Source organism: Benincasa hispida, unplaced genomic scaffold (assembly GCF_009727055.1).
Source record: "Benincasa hispida cultivar B227 unplaced genomic scaffold, ASM972705v1 Contig425, whole genome shotgun sequence".
In the NCBI taxonomy this organism is placed as follows: domain Eukaryota; kingdom Viridiplantae; phylum Streptophyta; class Magnoliopsida; order Cucurbitales; family Cucurbitaceae; genus Benincasa; species Benincasa hispida.
In genome coordinates, this window is record NW_024064845.1 from 24,807 (window position 1) to 43,238 (window position 18,432).

An 18,432-nucleotide genomic window follows, 5' to 3' on the forward strand; every position below is an offset into this window, starting at 1 on the left:
TTATTTATCAAAGTCAATCGCATGCTTAATCGTGTAGCCTAGAGATAGGACGCATGTAGCAACCCATCGAGAGGTGTGCATTGTGCAATGTATAGTGAGTTAATCCTCTTTGCTTAGTGAAAGGCTGTGGCAATGCCTGTCTATGGGATGTTGCATTGCTTGTCTATAAGTTAAGTAGCTGCATCTAACTGCCTGAGAAGGTAAGGGATGGAACAAGCAAGGTTCGTATTGTTTCTAGAGATAGACACAATCTTATGCTTGACGCAACTATGCACTATAGAGATATAGTCATGCGGCTGGCCACCTAGAGGTGTGATACGTTAGTGCAACGAGCTGGGATTACTCGAGTGATTTAAGATAGCAAACATTACTAAGCGTTATTGGTTGTTGTGTCTCTACCTATTCTCATTGCAAGTCTTCTATTGCTAAATCTGCTTAGCTAGGAGTAGAGTAGTGTGTAAATCATTTTAAACCTTCTTCGTTTTATTTTTATTCTTATTCATCGCCTCAAATGCATCACCTCACAAATATTATTGAGTGACAAGTCCCCGTGTTCGACATCGGATTACCTGAGAAACTTGCGTTTGTGTATACAACTTGGCGCAAGCGTAAGAAAACTTGTGATAGAAATGCGCGATTATTGCATGCTAAGATTAACGCATCATCCTTCCGACGCATGACCTCAGACGCATGTGAGCAAACGCATCAGCCATTTCTAACGCATGATTTAATGTACAACCCCATTCGTCCTTAAAAATAAACAAAACAAAACGCATTCCTAAATTATCCCAACTAGTTTTTGGCGCCGTTGCCGGGGTTTGGCAGCTAATGTTTTGTGAAGTTTTTGTGTTTTCGCAGGCACCCTTTCAATCTTAGGCATACTGTAGATTGTGCGACCAAGCTGCAAACATATTTTATATAGGCGATGCGTCAAAAGTCAAATATTGACCTAGAGATAGAAAGGCTATCTGTCGCATGAGCTAGAAGCAGTCTAGATGCATGAAAACCATCATGCGTCCAACAATTGCTGGAAGCTCCAATGGTACAGGGCGAGCCCCTTGACCCAAGCAATTGAGAACCATTTCCTGCATGGGAAACTCCTTGCAGTGACAACACTCCAATTTCTCCAGGGACGTCTTCTACTCTATCTTTTACATTGCTTTCTTAGTTTAGTTTATTATTTTTTTTTATTGTTATTTTGGATATGTGGCTGCTCCCTTGGTTGTGGTGCATCTGCTCCTTGTAGGTGCGATATAACTCTCCTGGGTGTGTAGTTACAACGGAAGAATCCTCTACATCTTTCAACGTATGGCTTCAATCGCATGAACTCCAACGCCTTGTCGCATGCGTTCTTTCTACTTAAGGTTTTGTTCTTGTTATTTTTATGCATTATTCTTTTGGAATCCTCCTTGTCCGACTGCGGTTTTTCGCGATGCGTCTATAATGATACAAATAATTCACCGCGTCCTCTAATTAGTATCGCAAGGCACCCCTTACTTTTAATAGCCTCTTCAAATTGTGAAAGTCTAATGTTTTATTATGTGAAAACCTTTGCTCAAGCATTTTTTTTATCACATTCGTGTTGAGTTTGCTTTTAGCTTGCAGTGAGAATGCTGCCACCCTCTAAGTTTTGGGGGGGGGGGGGCAGCGGTCTCAGAGAATTGCGTTCATAACATTGCGGCCACTTCTTTAAAAAAAAAAACTTTTGAAAATAACAACTCCACTGTCAATGCAATGGGAAAATCCATGTTGATAAGAGTTAAGTTGTGAAAGGCATTTACTCGTAGTTGGATATCCGCATGACACCCGTGGGGGCAAGTCAAAACGAAGGTAAATCGTCAGGATCGATGCATCAGCGCAACTCCTTGTCTGGCGCAAGCCAAAAGTAAGACATGAGTTGAGTTGAACATGGAACGCAACCGAGTTGGATGGCCGCATGACACACATGGGGGTAAGCCAAAACGAAGAGCTTAACCAGGTTCAACACCGCATTCGAATAAGTAAACGCATAAGCTTGAATTGTTTTAAACGAACGCATTCTCATGAGCTGAACGCAAAGTTGCGGAGAATGAATAAAAAGTTTTTGAGCAAGGGCTTGCCAAATTTCAACTTAGAAAAGATCTCTTTGAAGAAGCAATCAAGGTAGAGGAGAGCACTATGTCTATAGTTAGAGGCACGACTAAATTGTATTTTGAGAAAATGGTCATCATAAAGGAACGTCGAAAGGTGAGTTAAGAATTTCTTGAGTGTAACGCATACTTGAGGACAAGCATGATTCTAAGTTTGGGGGGTGATAACTGGCAAAAATACCAGTTATTATAAGCCTTTTATTTAGAATTATGACGGCTAACAGGTAGAAAACGCAGTGATAATACTTATAATTTAAAAAATTGAGTTTTGCGTCTATAAGCACCTAAAACCTCACTAACCCAATATTATGCATTATTCCATGCCAAAGTGTCTATTTTTGTAGCTATTGCAGGAATCAAATGCATGCGTTTATAATAAGCAATCACAGACAAACGCATGCGCTGAAGCAAGGTGACCATAAAAGACGAACATAGACAGTAACCCCATGCGTCCAACGCATGGAAGTTGCGGTAAACGCATGTGTCCAACACATGGAGAACACGGTGAGCAAATAGATGTTGCGGCCACGGAGTGACAACCATAATAGAAGATCGCAAGATGGGTAGAACGTGTTGATAACTTCAGCCAAATTCAGCTCGGACGCATACCTTGGGAGTATCAACAAGATAAGGCAATGTGACAATGCCCATACAGCGACAAAAGTAGCAGTGAGCCATACCTCCATCATTACAGCTGTCGGCATCTAAGTTCTATAAATAGCCCTTGAGACCTTCATTTTGAAACATTCGAGCTTCTGCCTTAAGGCAGAAGTTTGTGATCACAGATGAAAGCTTGAAAGAGATTTCCAGTGAGAATTCTTCATCTCCACAGCCCAGACCGAGTGACGATTGGAGCATTCGCCGGAGATAGAGCTCGAGAGAGACATCTCCACCATTCAACCATGGCACCACCGGCAGCCTTGACGCAAAGTCCTTCATCTCCCTTCTAATCTCTGTATTGTATTACATTTTAGCTTGAGATATTAAGATATTTTGTGATCAATGCAAATCTTACTTCCTTCATTCCCGTTTTCTTCATCATCATCATCTCTATCATAGTTTATCTTCAACATTTATTTATCAAAGTCAATCATATGCTTAATCGTGTAGCCTAGAGATAGGATGAATATAGCAACCCATAGAGAGGTGTGCGTTGTGCAAAGTATAGTGAGTTAATCCTCTTTGTTTGGTGAAAGGCTGTGGCAATGTCTGTCTATGGGATGTTGCAGTGTCTATAAGTTAATTAGCCGCATCTAACGGCCTGAGAAGGTAAGGGATGGAACGCACTATGCAAGGATTGTATTGTTCCTAGAGATAGGCACAATCTTATGCTCGACACAACCATGCACTATGGAGATATAGTCATACGACTGGCCACTTAGAGGTGTGATGCGTTAGTGCAACGAACTAGGATTACTTGAGCGATTTAAGATAGCAAACATTACTAAGTGTTATTGGTTGTTGTGTCTCTACCTATTCTTATTGCAAGTCTTCTATTGCTCAATCTGCTTAGCTAGAAGTAGAGTAGTGTGTAAATCATTTTAAACCTTCTTCACTTTATTTTTATTCTTATTCATCGCCTCAAACGCATCACTTCACAAATACTATTGAATGACAAGTCCCCGTGTTCGACCTCGGATTACCCGAGAAACTTGCGTTTGTGTTATACTTGGCGCAAGCGTAAGAAAACTTGTGATAGGAATGCGCGATTATTGCATGCTAAGATTAACACATCATCATTCCGACGCATGACCTCAGACGCATGGGAGCAAACGCATCAGCCATTTCTAACGCATGATTTAATGTATAACCCCATTCGTCCTTAAAAATAAAACAAAACAAAACGCGTCCCTAAATTATCCCAAAAAATTCTGACCATGCTTGAAGACTGAAGTCCTTTGAAGATACAAGCATTCTTCTAAGACTCCAAGCTCAAGAACATTCACATGCTCTACTTCTATACATCAAGCGTACGCATTCAACCGAGAGAGAATCAAGTACTAGAGATCAAACCACATTTCATCAAATCAACACCAACTCTAGTTTAACTCCACGAAACAATTTTCTCCTGAAGCCTCGTGCGAACACTAATCCTCCAAGAAGATCATCAAGCCCAAAGGCCGATCATCCAAGAAGATCAACAAGCCCAAAAAACAATCATCTAAAAAAATCAACAAGTCCAAAGGCCGATCGTCCAAGAAGATTATTAAGCCCAAAGGCCGATCATATAAGAAGATCAACAAGCCCAAAGGCCAATCATCCAAGAAGATCAACAAGTCCAAGGGCCGATCATTCTAGAAGATCAACCAATTTAAATACTATAGTTTATTTTGAAAACATCAAAATATTATGTATTAGAGATTGTACTCACTTTCCACAAAATTAATACAAATACAAAGTTCAAGTTCCACGAAATAAATTTCTATTGAAATCTCGTGTGAACAATGAGACAAAATTTCAAACATTTGGGAAGAAATTAAGGAAAAGTTGGAAAAATAAATTGAATAAAATACATAAATATTGTCTCATTTTGATAATCATATAGATTGCTTTGAACAAAAAGTTTAAAGGATAATTCATTTGTAAAATATTACAAATCAATGCTAGATGCATTTATAGAACATTTACAGTTACAAGAAAGTGACCGAGTTATATCCCAATGCAACAAGTTGTCAATACTAATGAGTCTGCAATGCGCCTAAAGCGTGATAGATAAATGGGTTCCAAAGATAAAGAACCTTGAAAAAGAAGTATTTAATCAAAATCACCCAATTAAAAATATGGATATTCTAGAAAAAATCCTAAATATGAGTACTCATGAGAAACTTGAAATAAAAGAAGATAATAAAGAGATCTCGATAAATTATATGTCACGACAAGAAAAAGATGGAACCATACTCCAATAATTGACAACATTTTTTCATATAATGTTGCTCACGATATTATTTATGAAAATGAGTATTATATACTCAGATATATTGAAAAATGTCGCGACATAGAAATGATTGACTTATGTGGAAAGAAACAATCCAATAGAAATAAATTCATTTTTCCAAATCGTGAGAATTAGTAGTTCAGACATTAGAGAATATCAAATACGTGGGATACAAGTGAGTATTTGTCAGAAAAACAAATAGAACGGTATCATAATATATAAAGTGAGACAAGTTCCACAATAATTCTCGTAAAGAATTGGTATTAATTATGAGGAGACATATTATCCTATGTGATAGAGTAAATAAACATGCAACGGAAGAAATCAAAATGAATAAGCACTCTAATTATACTTAATTTGAGTTTAAAAACATGCATGAAAAACTATTTTCAAAAGAGGGTTTCAAGATAAACAATACATTTGATGAAAACTCTTCAAATCTTGCTTATCTCCATGAATTGGGTCTCCAAAGTGACAGAAGACCACAACAATGACCTTCTCTACTATCTAACTTGGATTGAGAGGTGGAATCTCTGAATTAGCTCAACTAGGTGAAGGGAGTGAAGAGGGCTTGAGAGAGTGCAGAATTATGAAATTCCAAATGCATGAAGCAGTTTAAAATTTGAAAAAAATGAAGTTTTTAAAGGACTAATTCATGCAAGCACTTTGTTAATCAGCTTGATGACACTTCATAACCATTAACAAAGTGGACTTAGGTGTTAATTTATGGATAATTCCACTCAAAACCACAAAATTGGACATTTCCACTCAAAATTAAAAATCATTTTAATTCTTGGATTTTATCTATTTAATTTTACTTTTAAAGTTAAATTTAAATAAAACCAAAAGAACAGAATTCAAAAAATGAATTCCAAATCCAAAAATGATTTATTAATTTATTTTAATTAATTAAACAAATTTAATTAATTAAATATTATTTTAATATCAAATAATAAATTAATAAAACACCTACGCAAAATATGAATCATATTCATGTAATCAATATTTAAATATTTTAAATTCTCTAAATATGTTTAATTTCGATAAATTAAACGTTTAATTATATCAAATATAATTAACCAAAACCCTAAATTGAATTTGAACTCTTCAAATTCAAAACCCGAATTTCGATTTTGAACATTTCAAATATGCTCAATTCACTAATCCAAGGAGTAATTTTACGAGCTAGTAGAGGAACTTTATGGACCTACAGATCATGAGGTCCAACGATTTGAGATTAATTGGCTAAACTCGTTAAACCTGAATTAATCAATATTCGTTAACTACCGAGACACACCACTATAGCTCGATAGTTGCACTCTCCTTACTGTAGATATATTTCTGTCGACTTTAACCATAAACAGTAAGTCGATCCTTGATAAGTTGTTCGTATTTACAGCTAGGTCAAAAATACCGTTTTAGCCCTGTAAACACATCTTGCTCCTTAAGCTCTCACTGAACCTCTATTGAACAATTGGTTTATAGTCCAACTAATAACCATGACCCTCTCAATCATGAGAGGGCGAGGCCCCATTGTTCAAGTTCAGGAACAGTACTTAAGAGATCAACCTATATGCTAACCCTAAATTGGGTAGGAGTGAATTCCATTTTGCAGGACTATGTTTTCAGCTATCTATCCGGTCGTATCCCCAAAATGGGAGGATTATTGAGCAGTGTTGTTGGACTACTCTCACATAGGCAGATCAAAGGATAATCCTAAATAAATAGGAGTTCATAGTTAGCTCAGGATTAAGATCGAGTTACCTTAGGTTATCGAATTTGAAATAGTTAGTTTTAACAGTAAATGGTCGTTATATGGAAAAGTGACTATTTTGAGGTCCGATCTTATGTAAACATCCTTTGCATAGAATGCCTTCACTCGCATGTCTCCACATGAATGATTTTGAGATCACATCATTTGTATCAGTATACAAAGTGGGCCGCATCTAATAGTGTTACCAGAATGAGGTACCAAATCCCATCTATATACTTATAGACCATTTTGACTATATACTAAAACTTGATCCACTTTATGTCTCCACATAAAGTTAAAGTATTCATATTATAGCCATAGATTTGTTTATTTGATTTTTATAATAGAATGCAATATCAATAATATTTTATTGAATGAAAAAGCTCAATAATACTTTTATTGATAAATAGAATATGTTTCTAATATTTACGAAGTGCGAGTTTTAGGACATTCTCAACACTATGGTGGATACAATACCATGAGATATTTAATTTATCTAACTATGCACGAAAAGCTTAACATGCATTTTATGGATGTAGTTATTGTACATTTATATGAATTCCTTAATAATATATACCAGAAGGATTAAAGGTACCAAAATTATATAAGTAAAATATTAGAGAGTGATATATATAGATATATATCATAGAGATTTTTATAAAACATTCATATGAATGTAAAGTAATCATCTTATTAAATATTTGATGATAGTTTATGTTGATGATTTGAGTAGCAACTCCTAAGAGATTTCAAAGGCAATAGAGTTTCTTAAGAAAGAAATTGAGATGGTAAGTTTTGTCTTAGCTTGCAAATAAATCATTATGCAAATGAAATTGCATCAATTTATACATAAAAGATCATATATATATATTGATGATTTGAGCAGCAACTCCTGAGAGATTTCAAAGGCAATAGAGTTTCTTAAGAAAGAAATTGAGATGGTAAGTTTTGTCTTAGCTTGCAAATAAATCATTATGCAAATGAAATTGCATCAATTTATACATAAAAGATCATATATATATATTGATGATTTGAGCAGCAACTCCTGAGAGATTTCAAAGGCAATAGAGTTTCTTAAGAAAGAAATTGAGATGGTAAGTTTTATTATATTGTCTGATATCAGAAAGATAATGAAGAACTTTAGGTCCTGAAGAACCATAATTTTAAGAAATAAGTGCACTTGTATATTTACTAGTTTGTACACTACCTATTGTAGTATTTTAGTAATTTTGTTACATAAACATAATGTTTCTCCAAAGAAAGATATTGGAGTAAAGTTAAACATATGCTATGTTTTTATTTGAGAATTAGTTTACATGTACTTATTTTATTCTCATAATTCTAATTGTGATCTAGTTGATTATGAATATGCAAGTTACTTATCTAACACATAAGAACTAGATCTTAAACATGTTACTTAGTACGTGGAGAAGAATTTTTATATTATCGTAATCTATAAAGCAGATTATAATACCTTCTACTTTAATTCATGCTGAAATGCTGATGATTAATGAGGCTAGCAAATAGTATTCTTATATGAAGACAATAAAACATCAAATGACAACATCACTATTCAACAAATTTCTTCAAAGGATGACTTGAAAGACTTATTGATGAAGGTGCTACCCTCCAACCACCTCTCCATTAATCTTTTTAACTTTCTTGTCCCCTCTTTATATTTGGTCTTGTAACCATTATTTTTACATTCCTATAAATAGAGGCCGTAGAGATCATTGTATATACACCACAATAGACATAATCAATTTTATTTATCTTTGCAATGACCAATCTTTTTTTCAGTTAAATACATATTTCAATTACTATCTTTACTAACGAGGTAGGAGTTCAACAAGTGTGGATTGAGATTAACCCTTTGTTGCTTTTGAAACTTCTCTTGGAACATTACTGATATAAAAATGAGAGTCTTTAATAAATGTTGTCCATACTCTCACCACCTATGCTCGAATCACCCCATTTTAGACTTGGATACTATTTTTCTTTCTTGATTCTTGTCTCTCTTCTTTTTTTTTTTTTTTTTCCCTTCTTCAAGTGTGTGAATAAATTTACTGGTAAATGAATATAGTTGTTCAAATCATAAATTAGAAGTAAAGTTGCTGTTGAGAAGGTTTCCAATTTTATTTTGCAGAAAAAGAAAAAAGAAAAAAGAGAGAGAAATAGTGGGTTATGTTTGAAAGAAAAAGATGTGGCCCACTGGACAAGAAAATGTATGGCCCAAAACAGATTCAATTCATTGGGCTTAATCAAACGGATTCTATGCTGACCCATTAACCGGTCTGTACAGAAGTAGAGCACTCCATGGTGGGGGTTATTTGTTTTCCTTTTTTCTTTCCTTTCTTTTTTCCAATTCTAATTAGTGTTATGACTTTTATGCCCATTTAAATATCGCTAGTGTCAAAATGAGTATAACTCAGCTATCATAGTACTTGTATTATCAATTTCGAAGTCAGGTTTGATTCTCTCATCTCATACATTATAAAAAATTAAACTTTAAAAATAAGTAACGAGTAACATTTTTTTAAAAGTCAAAACGTTTATGAATCCATTTTCTGCCTTTACTTGTAGTCAAACTTTGTCTCTTGTTTAAACATACTCTATATTCTTTTAAAAGTTGTAATATTACTCCTAATATTTTATATATGTTTCAAAATTACTATTTGAGTAGAAATTTTGGAAATAATTCGGGACTTGAAAAAGTATGATGGTGGTCACTGATTTGGAATGAAAATTGAAACTCAAATACTACTATACTACTCCACGTTGGCCCTAGTCTTAATTTCTATCCAACAGTAGAACAGATTTCTTATCTAATAGTAGTTTAAAAATATTCATGAAATATCAAGAATAATATTCAGGATTTTTAAAAAAATCGGATCTTTAGATAAAATGTCAAAATCCAAGAGTTTTTTGCCCCTTTTCTGTACCTTAGTCTTTCAATCATAGGTATATATTCATATTTGTTAATACCATATTTGACTCCCAAATTTGATGGCTTCTGCCAATGTACAAAATTGTCATTTTCTTTACTTACAAGTTGATTGTGTTCACACTCAACATAAACAACTTTTGGATTTATTTAATTTTAGTTCCAAGACTTTAAGACTTGAAGTTTATCTTAATTTCTAAAGTTTCAGTGAATACTAAAATTTTGGAAAGTGGTTACTCATACTTGTCTCACACTACGTTTTATCAATTTAAAAAACAACAGCAAAACAATAGTGAGTAAATAAAAAATAAACACACCGAAATTGGTAACCTAGTTTGGGAATAAACCACCTACGTCCGGGAGGCAGTGTGTTCGTAAAGATATTCCACTAATATATATAATAAGTCAAACAGTTACAACGTTGTACTTATTTGTAAGTAACAATGATTACAATGACACCTGTACAACCCGACTTAGCTAATCACCTAGGTTTCCCCTAGATGTGAGACTCCTCTCTCGAACTTAGGCTCTCCCTAAGTGTGTGAGACTCCCTCTCACTTAATGATATCATTCATCCTACTTGTGAACTCCCTTTGCATGAGAATTTAGGCTCCCTTAAGTCTTAAAAACTCCCTTCTCGATGAAAAACACCTTAGACTCCTAGGCTTGAGAAATCTTTCTTGATGAATAAAGTCTTAGGCTCTCTCTAAAACCAATCAACCTTCGTGAATTGAGGTAAAAATAAATGAAGAACATGCCGCCACAAATAGCTCAAAGAACTTCTACTTGAAAACAATGTAATGTTGTAAGAATTCTGTAAAGCTCACACAATGATCTCATAAATAATTGATGTAGCAACCCTAGTATGAGAACTTCTTGAAATTAAATAGCACAATGGAATGATGGAAAATATCCATACATAAAATTGTTAGCTCACCAAAAAGGAAAACATCCCAAATAAAATGAAATATTATGCAGATTTGACATCTAGAAGAACATTCTTTGAGACAAGATTTATCAGAGACAAAAATAGAGACAACTCCTAAAAACCCAAAGAGTCAATAAATCAATATCACATTTTTAACGAATATTAAATCTGGGTCCTTCAAAATTAATTTTTCTTAATCACAATTGGTTAGAAAATAATAATAATAATAATTTCAAAATAAAAAATATACTATGTATATATATTTAAAAAAACCTATAGCAAAAAATCTAATAGTTAATAAAAAATTAAAAAAATTGTAATAAACCATAAATAGAGTTATTAAAAAATAGAGAACGAAAAGTAGGCATTAGGAGAGGGGCTAGCTAAAAGAAATGAAGGTGATGTGTTCTCTTTATACATCTCTTCCACTGCTGACTTTCACCAAAATACATATTTTATTGGACTCTCCCTCACCTTTCCTTCCCCTTTGTCCATTCCTCCACCTAGTCTCATCTTTTCACCCATTCTCCCATTTGATTTTTTATTATAAAAAAAATGAACTAACTTATTTTTAAATATAACAAAATGTCACTATCCATTCGTGATAGATGACGATAGACATCTATCGCGGTCTATCGATATTCATCAGTGTCAGTGATAAATGTCTATTGTAATATATTGCGATCCATCATTGATACACAGTGATATTTTGCTACACTTGAAAATACTTTCAACAATTTTTACTATTTAAAGTGATTATCTTTTTATTTTCCTATTTTTTTTAATAAACATTTTAATTGGGCATGCCCCATAAATATATTTATCCTCCTATATTTCCTTTCATATATTGGTTTTATAACATCTCTATCTCTACTATATACCTTCAAAGCTTTAAATAGAATTAATTACTTTTTAAGAAACACTTTTAATTCTCTTTAAAAATTTTTTATACAAAGATTGGTTCTTATACACTTGTTATAGGTTACTTAATTTAGTGCTATCATATATAGATAATATTAGTAACAATCCCTAGAATTAAAAAGTTAAATTCTTTTTTTCTTTGATAGTTATGCATTCATCTAAGCCACATCAAGAGCATCAAAAGTCAACTCTTCATGAATCTATTATTGTGCATTGGTTGTAGTTAAATCATAAATCATTTATAATAGTGGGATAATTGATATTAATTGACCATTATCTTTTGTCATGATCTTAATAACTCTCTAATCCAACAAAGATTCACACCTTTCATTTTCTAAATTCCATTAAAGTTTGTTGCTTATTTAATTAAAAGAGCTATCAAAAGCATATTGTTTTTCCCCCTTGGAAATTCATCCACAAAATTGAGTGTTTTAGGCTCTCTCTACCATTTTGTTTGATATTTAAAGAAGTTTATCCATATTGCATAACTCCATCACTTATGATAACAACAAACCTTTTTCCTTATCTCACCAAGGATACAACCATTGGGTCTAATTTGGAATAATTAGTTTCGTATGATTTTGTCTTTTGTAACTCGTTAATTACACATTGGATAAGACAATAAGAGATTCATTTATCATATTAAGAGTCCATAGTTTAATCCTCACTTACCATTGTTAAATTAAAAAAAATCTAGTATTTTTATTGTTGGAATATTTTGAATTTGTTATCTGGCGTTCTAAATAACCGAGCAAGAGATCTCACCTACCAATGCTCCCTCAAATCTAATTTGTATTCATATTAATTTAAGTTAATTACAATTTTGGTCCTAGGATTTATAGGAATGTGTTATATATAAACTTTTTAACTCTACTAGTACTTCTAAATCTGTATTATCTGATATTTCTCCCTAATAAAATCTAATCTCTTCCTCTACTCGTGAATGTAATTAACACATTGTTAATAAACAACGTAAATCTATCAAATATCGATTTATTTACTATTTACGTTTTCTTATTATGTTTGATGTTGGATTTCATAACATGTATCATTATGCATATTTTGTTTGGGCTTAGTAAGTTATTATTTGGCGTATATAAAAATTTGAATTCTGAAGCATATATGGTTTTCCATTGGTTACATATAAATGATAGAGGCATTGATGGATCGAGGATGGAAATTATTATTACACCACTTTGACATGACATAAAAGAATTAGATTAAAAAGAAAGCAACCCTGAGTATTGATAGTCATAATATATGATTATTAAAAACAAGGTATTTGAATGAAAAGAAAAATAAAAAAAAAAGTATATGAAGTATATTTATTATGAGATTTGAATTGATGATGACGTAAATGAAGGAGAATAATTTGTGGAAGCAGAGAGTGAAAGAGATGGCAGAAGGTGGTTTCTATTCCCAGTTCTGATGCATTTACTTCATTCACTTTATAAATGGGAGAGGAAGATCAAACCCAATACACAAACTAACAACTTCATTTATTGCCCTTTTTGCCTTTTCAAGTGAATAGTTTTATTCATCATCTTCCACATACTTCCAATGTCATTCAAAAAAAAAAAAAAAAAAAAAATCAATTTATATCAATTTCAATCTTGAACGTTTATAAGTATATCAAATCAAGTCCATTTATTGATTATTTGTCCGGAGAGTATTTTGGATTCTATAAATACAATTGATATTTCAATTATCCACTTATTTTTTAAAACAAAAAATGAAAATTTTGAATTTTGTTTCAAAATTTTGGTCTAGAAACGTAAATAAGATAAGGTAATAAATGGAAAGATTAATTAACAAAGTCAAAGTCTTGTATTTGATTTGAAATCCTTAACCCTAATGTTAAGTCAAGTGTGTGAGAGAGTGAAATTGCAATTAATGGCAAAAACCCGAAATCCCTTTTGATTTGGGAACTTTATTATTCCAATGAGCGGTCTTCTGCATCCAATAATTCATCGCACAATCTTTCATTTTTTTTTTCCGTTTACTCTCTGTAAATATTTAGTCTTTTCTTTTAAGAAAAGATACTAGAGAAAAAAGATTCAAGAGGTAGACGAGAACATATCAACTGAAATATTTTGTCAACTTAATGAAGGAAAAATTGCTCATCTTAAATGCAATGTGAAAATGCATGTAACTAAAATAGTAGCTTTTGAATATTCTTCATATATTTGTTATAGTTATGAAGGTGGTAAGAAGAACGTGCATTGACATATTCAAAGTTATGTTAAATTACAAGTTTTGCATTGACATATTCAAAGTTATGTTAAATTACAAGTTTTAGTCTAGGAATATTTTTGTCATTCACGTCTATTTTATATCTAAATTTTAAAAAGTCTATAATCAAACTTGTGTCTATTTGGTTGAGCTAAAACAAGATTTCTAATTGGTTCCAAACATTCAATTTTATACCACTGTAGTTCTTGACATATTCAAAAAAATTATAAATAAAATGATATATATATTAGGATATAAACTAAAATGAGCATAGCTCAACTGACATAATGCTTATATTATCAATTCCTAAGTCAGTGGTTCGATTCTCCCATTTAGATATTGTTAAAAATATATATAATAGATATAAAATGTTGGAGAAGTCAATGATAATTTAACCAAAAACTTAAATTAATATCGTGGATAAGACATAAGATAATCAAATGGATAAAACCCAAGTAAAAAAGGGTAATCAAAAGCTGATTAGTAAGTATATGAATGTGATTATTAAGAAAGAAAGTAGAGTAATAGGTAATGATGTCTCAAGAAGATGGGTGTGAAGAGTTATAGTAATTTGATTGGTAATGTGTGTAAGAGAGATAGAATAGAGAAATGGAGTGTGTGGGTAAGAAAAAGGGAAGTAAAATTGAAAGAGGGCGTCACAGTTAGTCTGAAATACTTTGGACAGACCAAAGCATTTCGATCCAAATAAGGAAAACCCATCATAGCATTTGACGCCCAGACATTGTCGGGAACATGCAAAACCAATACACATAAAACCTCCTTCCTCAACTTCTACAATACCCTCTTTCTCTCATTCTTTTGGAAAAAAAGCATCCAATGAAATCAAACCCTTCAAAACCCCAATTATCATTCTTTTTCTTAACATCTTTACTAACTTCACTTCCATGCAATCTCACACATCAATCAATCTTTTTTTTTATTCCACTCCCCTCACATCCCATCCTTATGTATGTATCATTTTAACTTCATATCAAACCATTCTCGTTATTTTAGTTTGGTCAACAACGACCCTCCACATATCTCCAAAATGATATGATGGTATTATCCATATCTTGGTTGTCATAACCCGACCTCATCATTTGGTTTTTTACTTTACTCAAAATAAACTTCATACCAATGAAGATATATCTCTCCTAAATCCCTATTAACTATACTTAAAATCTTCAAAAGATATCTAGATAATATTAAGCGTTGTGAATGATTGGTATGTGCCCTGTTCAAGGTCATCAATAATTTTGGTTATGGAGCATGATGAGTGTACTATAGATGTGTCAATTTAATTGAGATATTTCGGTGCTTCTATTAACCCTTCTTGCTTCTCGTGTATATTGTTAAAAAAATTGGTATGGAACGATAAGGAATCACATTAAAAAGAATGATAAAAGAGAGGAAAGGGAAGAATGAAATTACACATTACACATTAAATATATTGTTATTATAGAAACGAAATCGACAAGCAAAGAAACTAAAAAAACGTAAACAGTAAAAATTGGTACAAATTTACGTTGTTCACTAACAATAGGTGAGCTACCTCTATGAACAAAGGGAGAGACCGCTTTTATTATTAAAAAGAAATATCAAATAATTTAGATAATGCAACAAGACCTCATGCTTGGTCGTTATAAGTGTGATTCAAAGCATTTCAAGTGGGAATTTAATCACATTCCTTCTCACTCTCTTGGAACTAAATCAAGAAGCTAACACAGAAGTTTGATCAGAAAAGATCAAATCCTTCAAATCATACAGAAAAAGATGAAATTACCAATGAAAACGTACAAAAAGTGAAAGATGGAAACAATAATAATGTCATGGTTGAGGACAATGCAAAAAAATAACAACAGATGGTGAATAATATTCAAATTTTAACAACAAAAAAGAAAACATACGAGAAAATTTGAAGAACATGTTACAAGATCAAATATCATCACTGAAAATCCCACAACTTGATCTCTAAGTTGAGTAGCCTAATCGAAGCTCCAAATCAATGTCCTTATTGGAGTCGGTAAGTACATTGGTGGAAGTAGTACTGATTTCAATGTCCAACCCAATATTAAATTTCTCACCCTTCTTCCAATGAGCTGTCTCAAATATATTACGCTTCGCAATCTCCCGCGTCGTAGATGGCGACTTCAAATCCGAAGCTTTTTGACCGACGAATGCGACATCGTCGTGAGATGGGATATTAGGGTTAGGGTTATGGTGAAGGTTAAGGTTGAGATTTGTGAACTGACCATCAGCTGGAGGAGAATAAAGCAAGGCTCTATCTCTCCTATGAACATTCATATGACCACCAAGAGCTTGAGCTGATCTAAATTCCCTCTTGCAGAAGTTGCATGCGTAACTTCTTGGAGGCCATGAAATCCCATTTATGAAATCCTCCTCCGCTGCTCGGCACAGCTTGTTCCTCTGGCTTTTCACGGCTGCGTTGGCGGGGTTGGCTCCTCCACCAATCGTCGTGTTCATTGTTGTTAAACTTGTACGATACACGGTGCGTAAACAGTTCCTCTCCATGGATGATGATGCTTCAGATGGAGAGACAAGTAAAAAAAAAAAAAATGAAAAAAGAAGAAGAAAGATTCAAAGTGATAGTAAAAAGGGAGTACTTGAAGAGTGAGGTGAAGAAATAGATTTAATTATTATTATTATTTTTAACTGGAAAAGAGATCAGAAGTGAAGTTGTGGGAAATAAAGTTTTAAGGGTGTAAAAAAGAGAGAGAGAGAGAGAGGAGAAGGGATCAAGAAGAAGAGGAAAAGGGAAGCCCTGAAAATGTCCTTCATGTTTTAGGTTATGAGATGTTATTTTAGGGAAGAAAGTAATTGGGGTTTGCTATTTATGGGAATGTAGGTTTATGATATATTCTTTTATTACACCTTCTCTTAAATTTATATAAGACTGTTTTGGTGTTGTGTTTTTGTTGGTTTTTGTGTCATTATTCACAGCTATACTCTTTCACAGTGTTGTGTGTGTGTGTGTGTTGGTTGGACTGCACAATTATGTTCATTCTTCAATCACCCTTTGCTTCTCTTCATGCTATCAGATGGCTGACCCAACTACACTTTCTAACTTTGAATTTTCTTTCTCATTTGGTGTTTGTTTCTTCTCCTTTTCTGTTTTCTTTTCTTCTTTTGAAAAAATAAGTTTGTTTGCTATGTTGATAACCTATACGGTCATCTATATAATAAAATATTTACAAAAATGTAATAAAATTTTAGAATTATCAATGATAGACGCCGATAGACATTGTTAATATCTATCATTGATAGTTCTAAAATTTTGTTATATCTTATAAATATTTTTAACAGTTTTATCATTTGAAATAATTTTCTTATTGGTTTATATGTATTATAAAAAAAATAAGTTTGTTTGCTATTGGTTTCTATGTTGATAATCTATACGTGGTTAAATTTTTTTAAAAAATTACCTTTAGAGAGTTTTTTAAGTATGTATGAGAAGTAATAATGTGTAAAAATTGAAAGGTGTGTAGAGGTGACATTTTACCATAATTTTTTTTTTTTTTTTGTAAGCGTCTTAGCCAACTTGTATATACTTTGACTAATATGATTTACAACTTGCTTGATACATAATCAAATTTTACTTTGTTGTAGTGTTTGACACATATCAAACAAAAATATTTTTTTGTTTGATTTTAATTTCGTCTTTTATATATTGTTTCCCTCCATATCATTATCTTTCTTACAAAATTTGAAAAGTTGTACTGGTGATGAGTTTGACATCTTTTTTCATTTCATTAGTAATCTGATAACATAACATTCAATATAATACTTGGACAATAATATAGCAAACCATTGTCATTAGCAACCAATATAAGATATCAATAAGATAATAATAAGATAACAATCATTATCAAATAGTAATTAATATCATTAGAATCAACATCAAATAGTAATTAGATAGACAATCACTATGAAAATAATCCGATGGTAATCAGACAACAATCTAGTTAGATTGTTTAGTTGCAAAGTTACTTTGATGTTAAATTTATATTAGAACTTGATTATAGGCATACTACTAAGTTTGTTTTATTGCTTAATTGGCGTGCTTGTTGCTTTATAGGCATGGAATATTATGGAAATTGAATTTTATTGTAACTTTTGGAATATGATATTTGATTGTCAATTTGCAAAATTCTAGTGTGTCTTCTGTAAGAACAACTGAAATAACTCCATTATTTCTCTGCATCATTGATTTTGAGAGACAATTTGAGATTGTTGATTCATAATCATATTGCTTTAACAAACACATTTTCAAAGATTCCTAGTGTAGCTATACTTTGATTCAAATGTCTTAAGTTTCGAATTCCTAAATCGTTTGTTGTTCCTTACAAGGTCAGCTCACTAATCTATTTGTTGTTGGCTAATGGCTAATTTTTTTTGTGCCGTCTTTAGGCAAGCAAATAATTGATTTCAAGTATTTGCTTTTTTCTTCTGGTAGAGAATGGACCAACTGAAACCAATGCAGCCCATGAATTTGCAAGAATTGAAGTATGTTATTTTCCATTCTTCTTGCAGTTCAATTTTCCCATTTTGCTCTCACTCTCATTCCTTCTA

General features: G+C 32.4%; 1 protein-coding gene across 1 annotated transcript; it reads right to left on the reverse strand.

Annotated features, from left to right (window-relative positions):
* Positions 1-15,650: 15,650 nt before the first annotated feature.
* On the reverse strand, positions 15,651-16,693 carry LOC120069486 (transcriptional regulator SUPERMAN-like). The gene has a single exon (XM_039021260.1). The coding sequence runs from the start codon at positions 16,372-16,374 to the stop codon at positions 15,814-15,816; it is 561 nt and encodes a 186-aa protein (XP_038877188.1). The 5' UTR covers positions 16,375-16,693; the 3' UTR covers positions 15,651-15,813.
* Between the last annotated feature and the right edge of the window lie 1,739 nt (positions 16,694-18,432).

What these genes read in the sequence shown, in the direction of transcription:
- LOC120069486 (XM_039021260.1), bottom strand. Translation starts at nt 16,374, where the DNA reads ATGGAGAGGAACTGTTTACGCACCGTGTATCGTACAAGTTTAACAACA.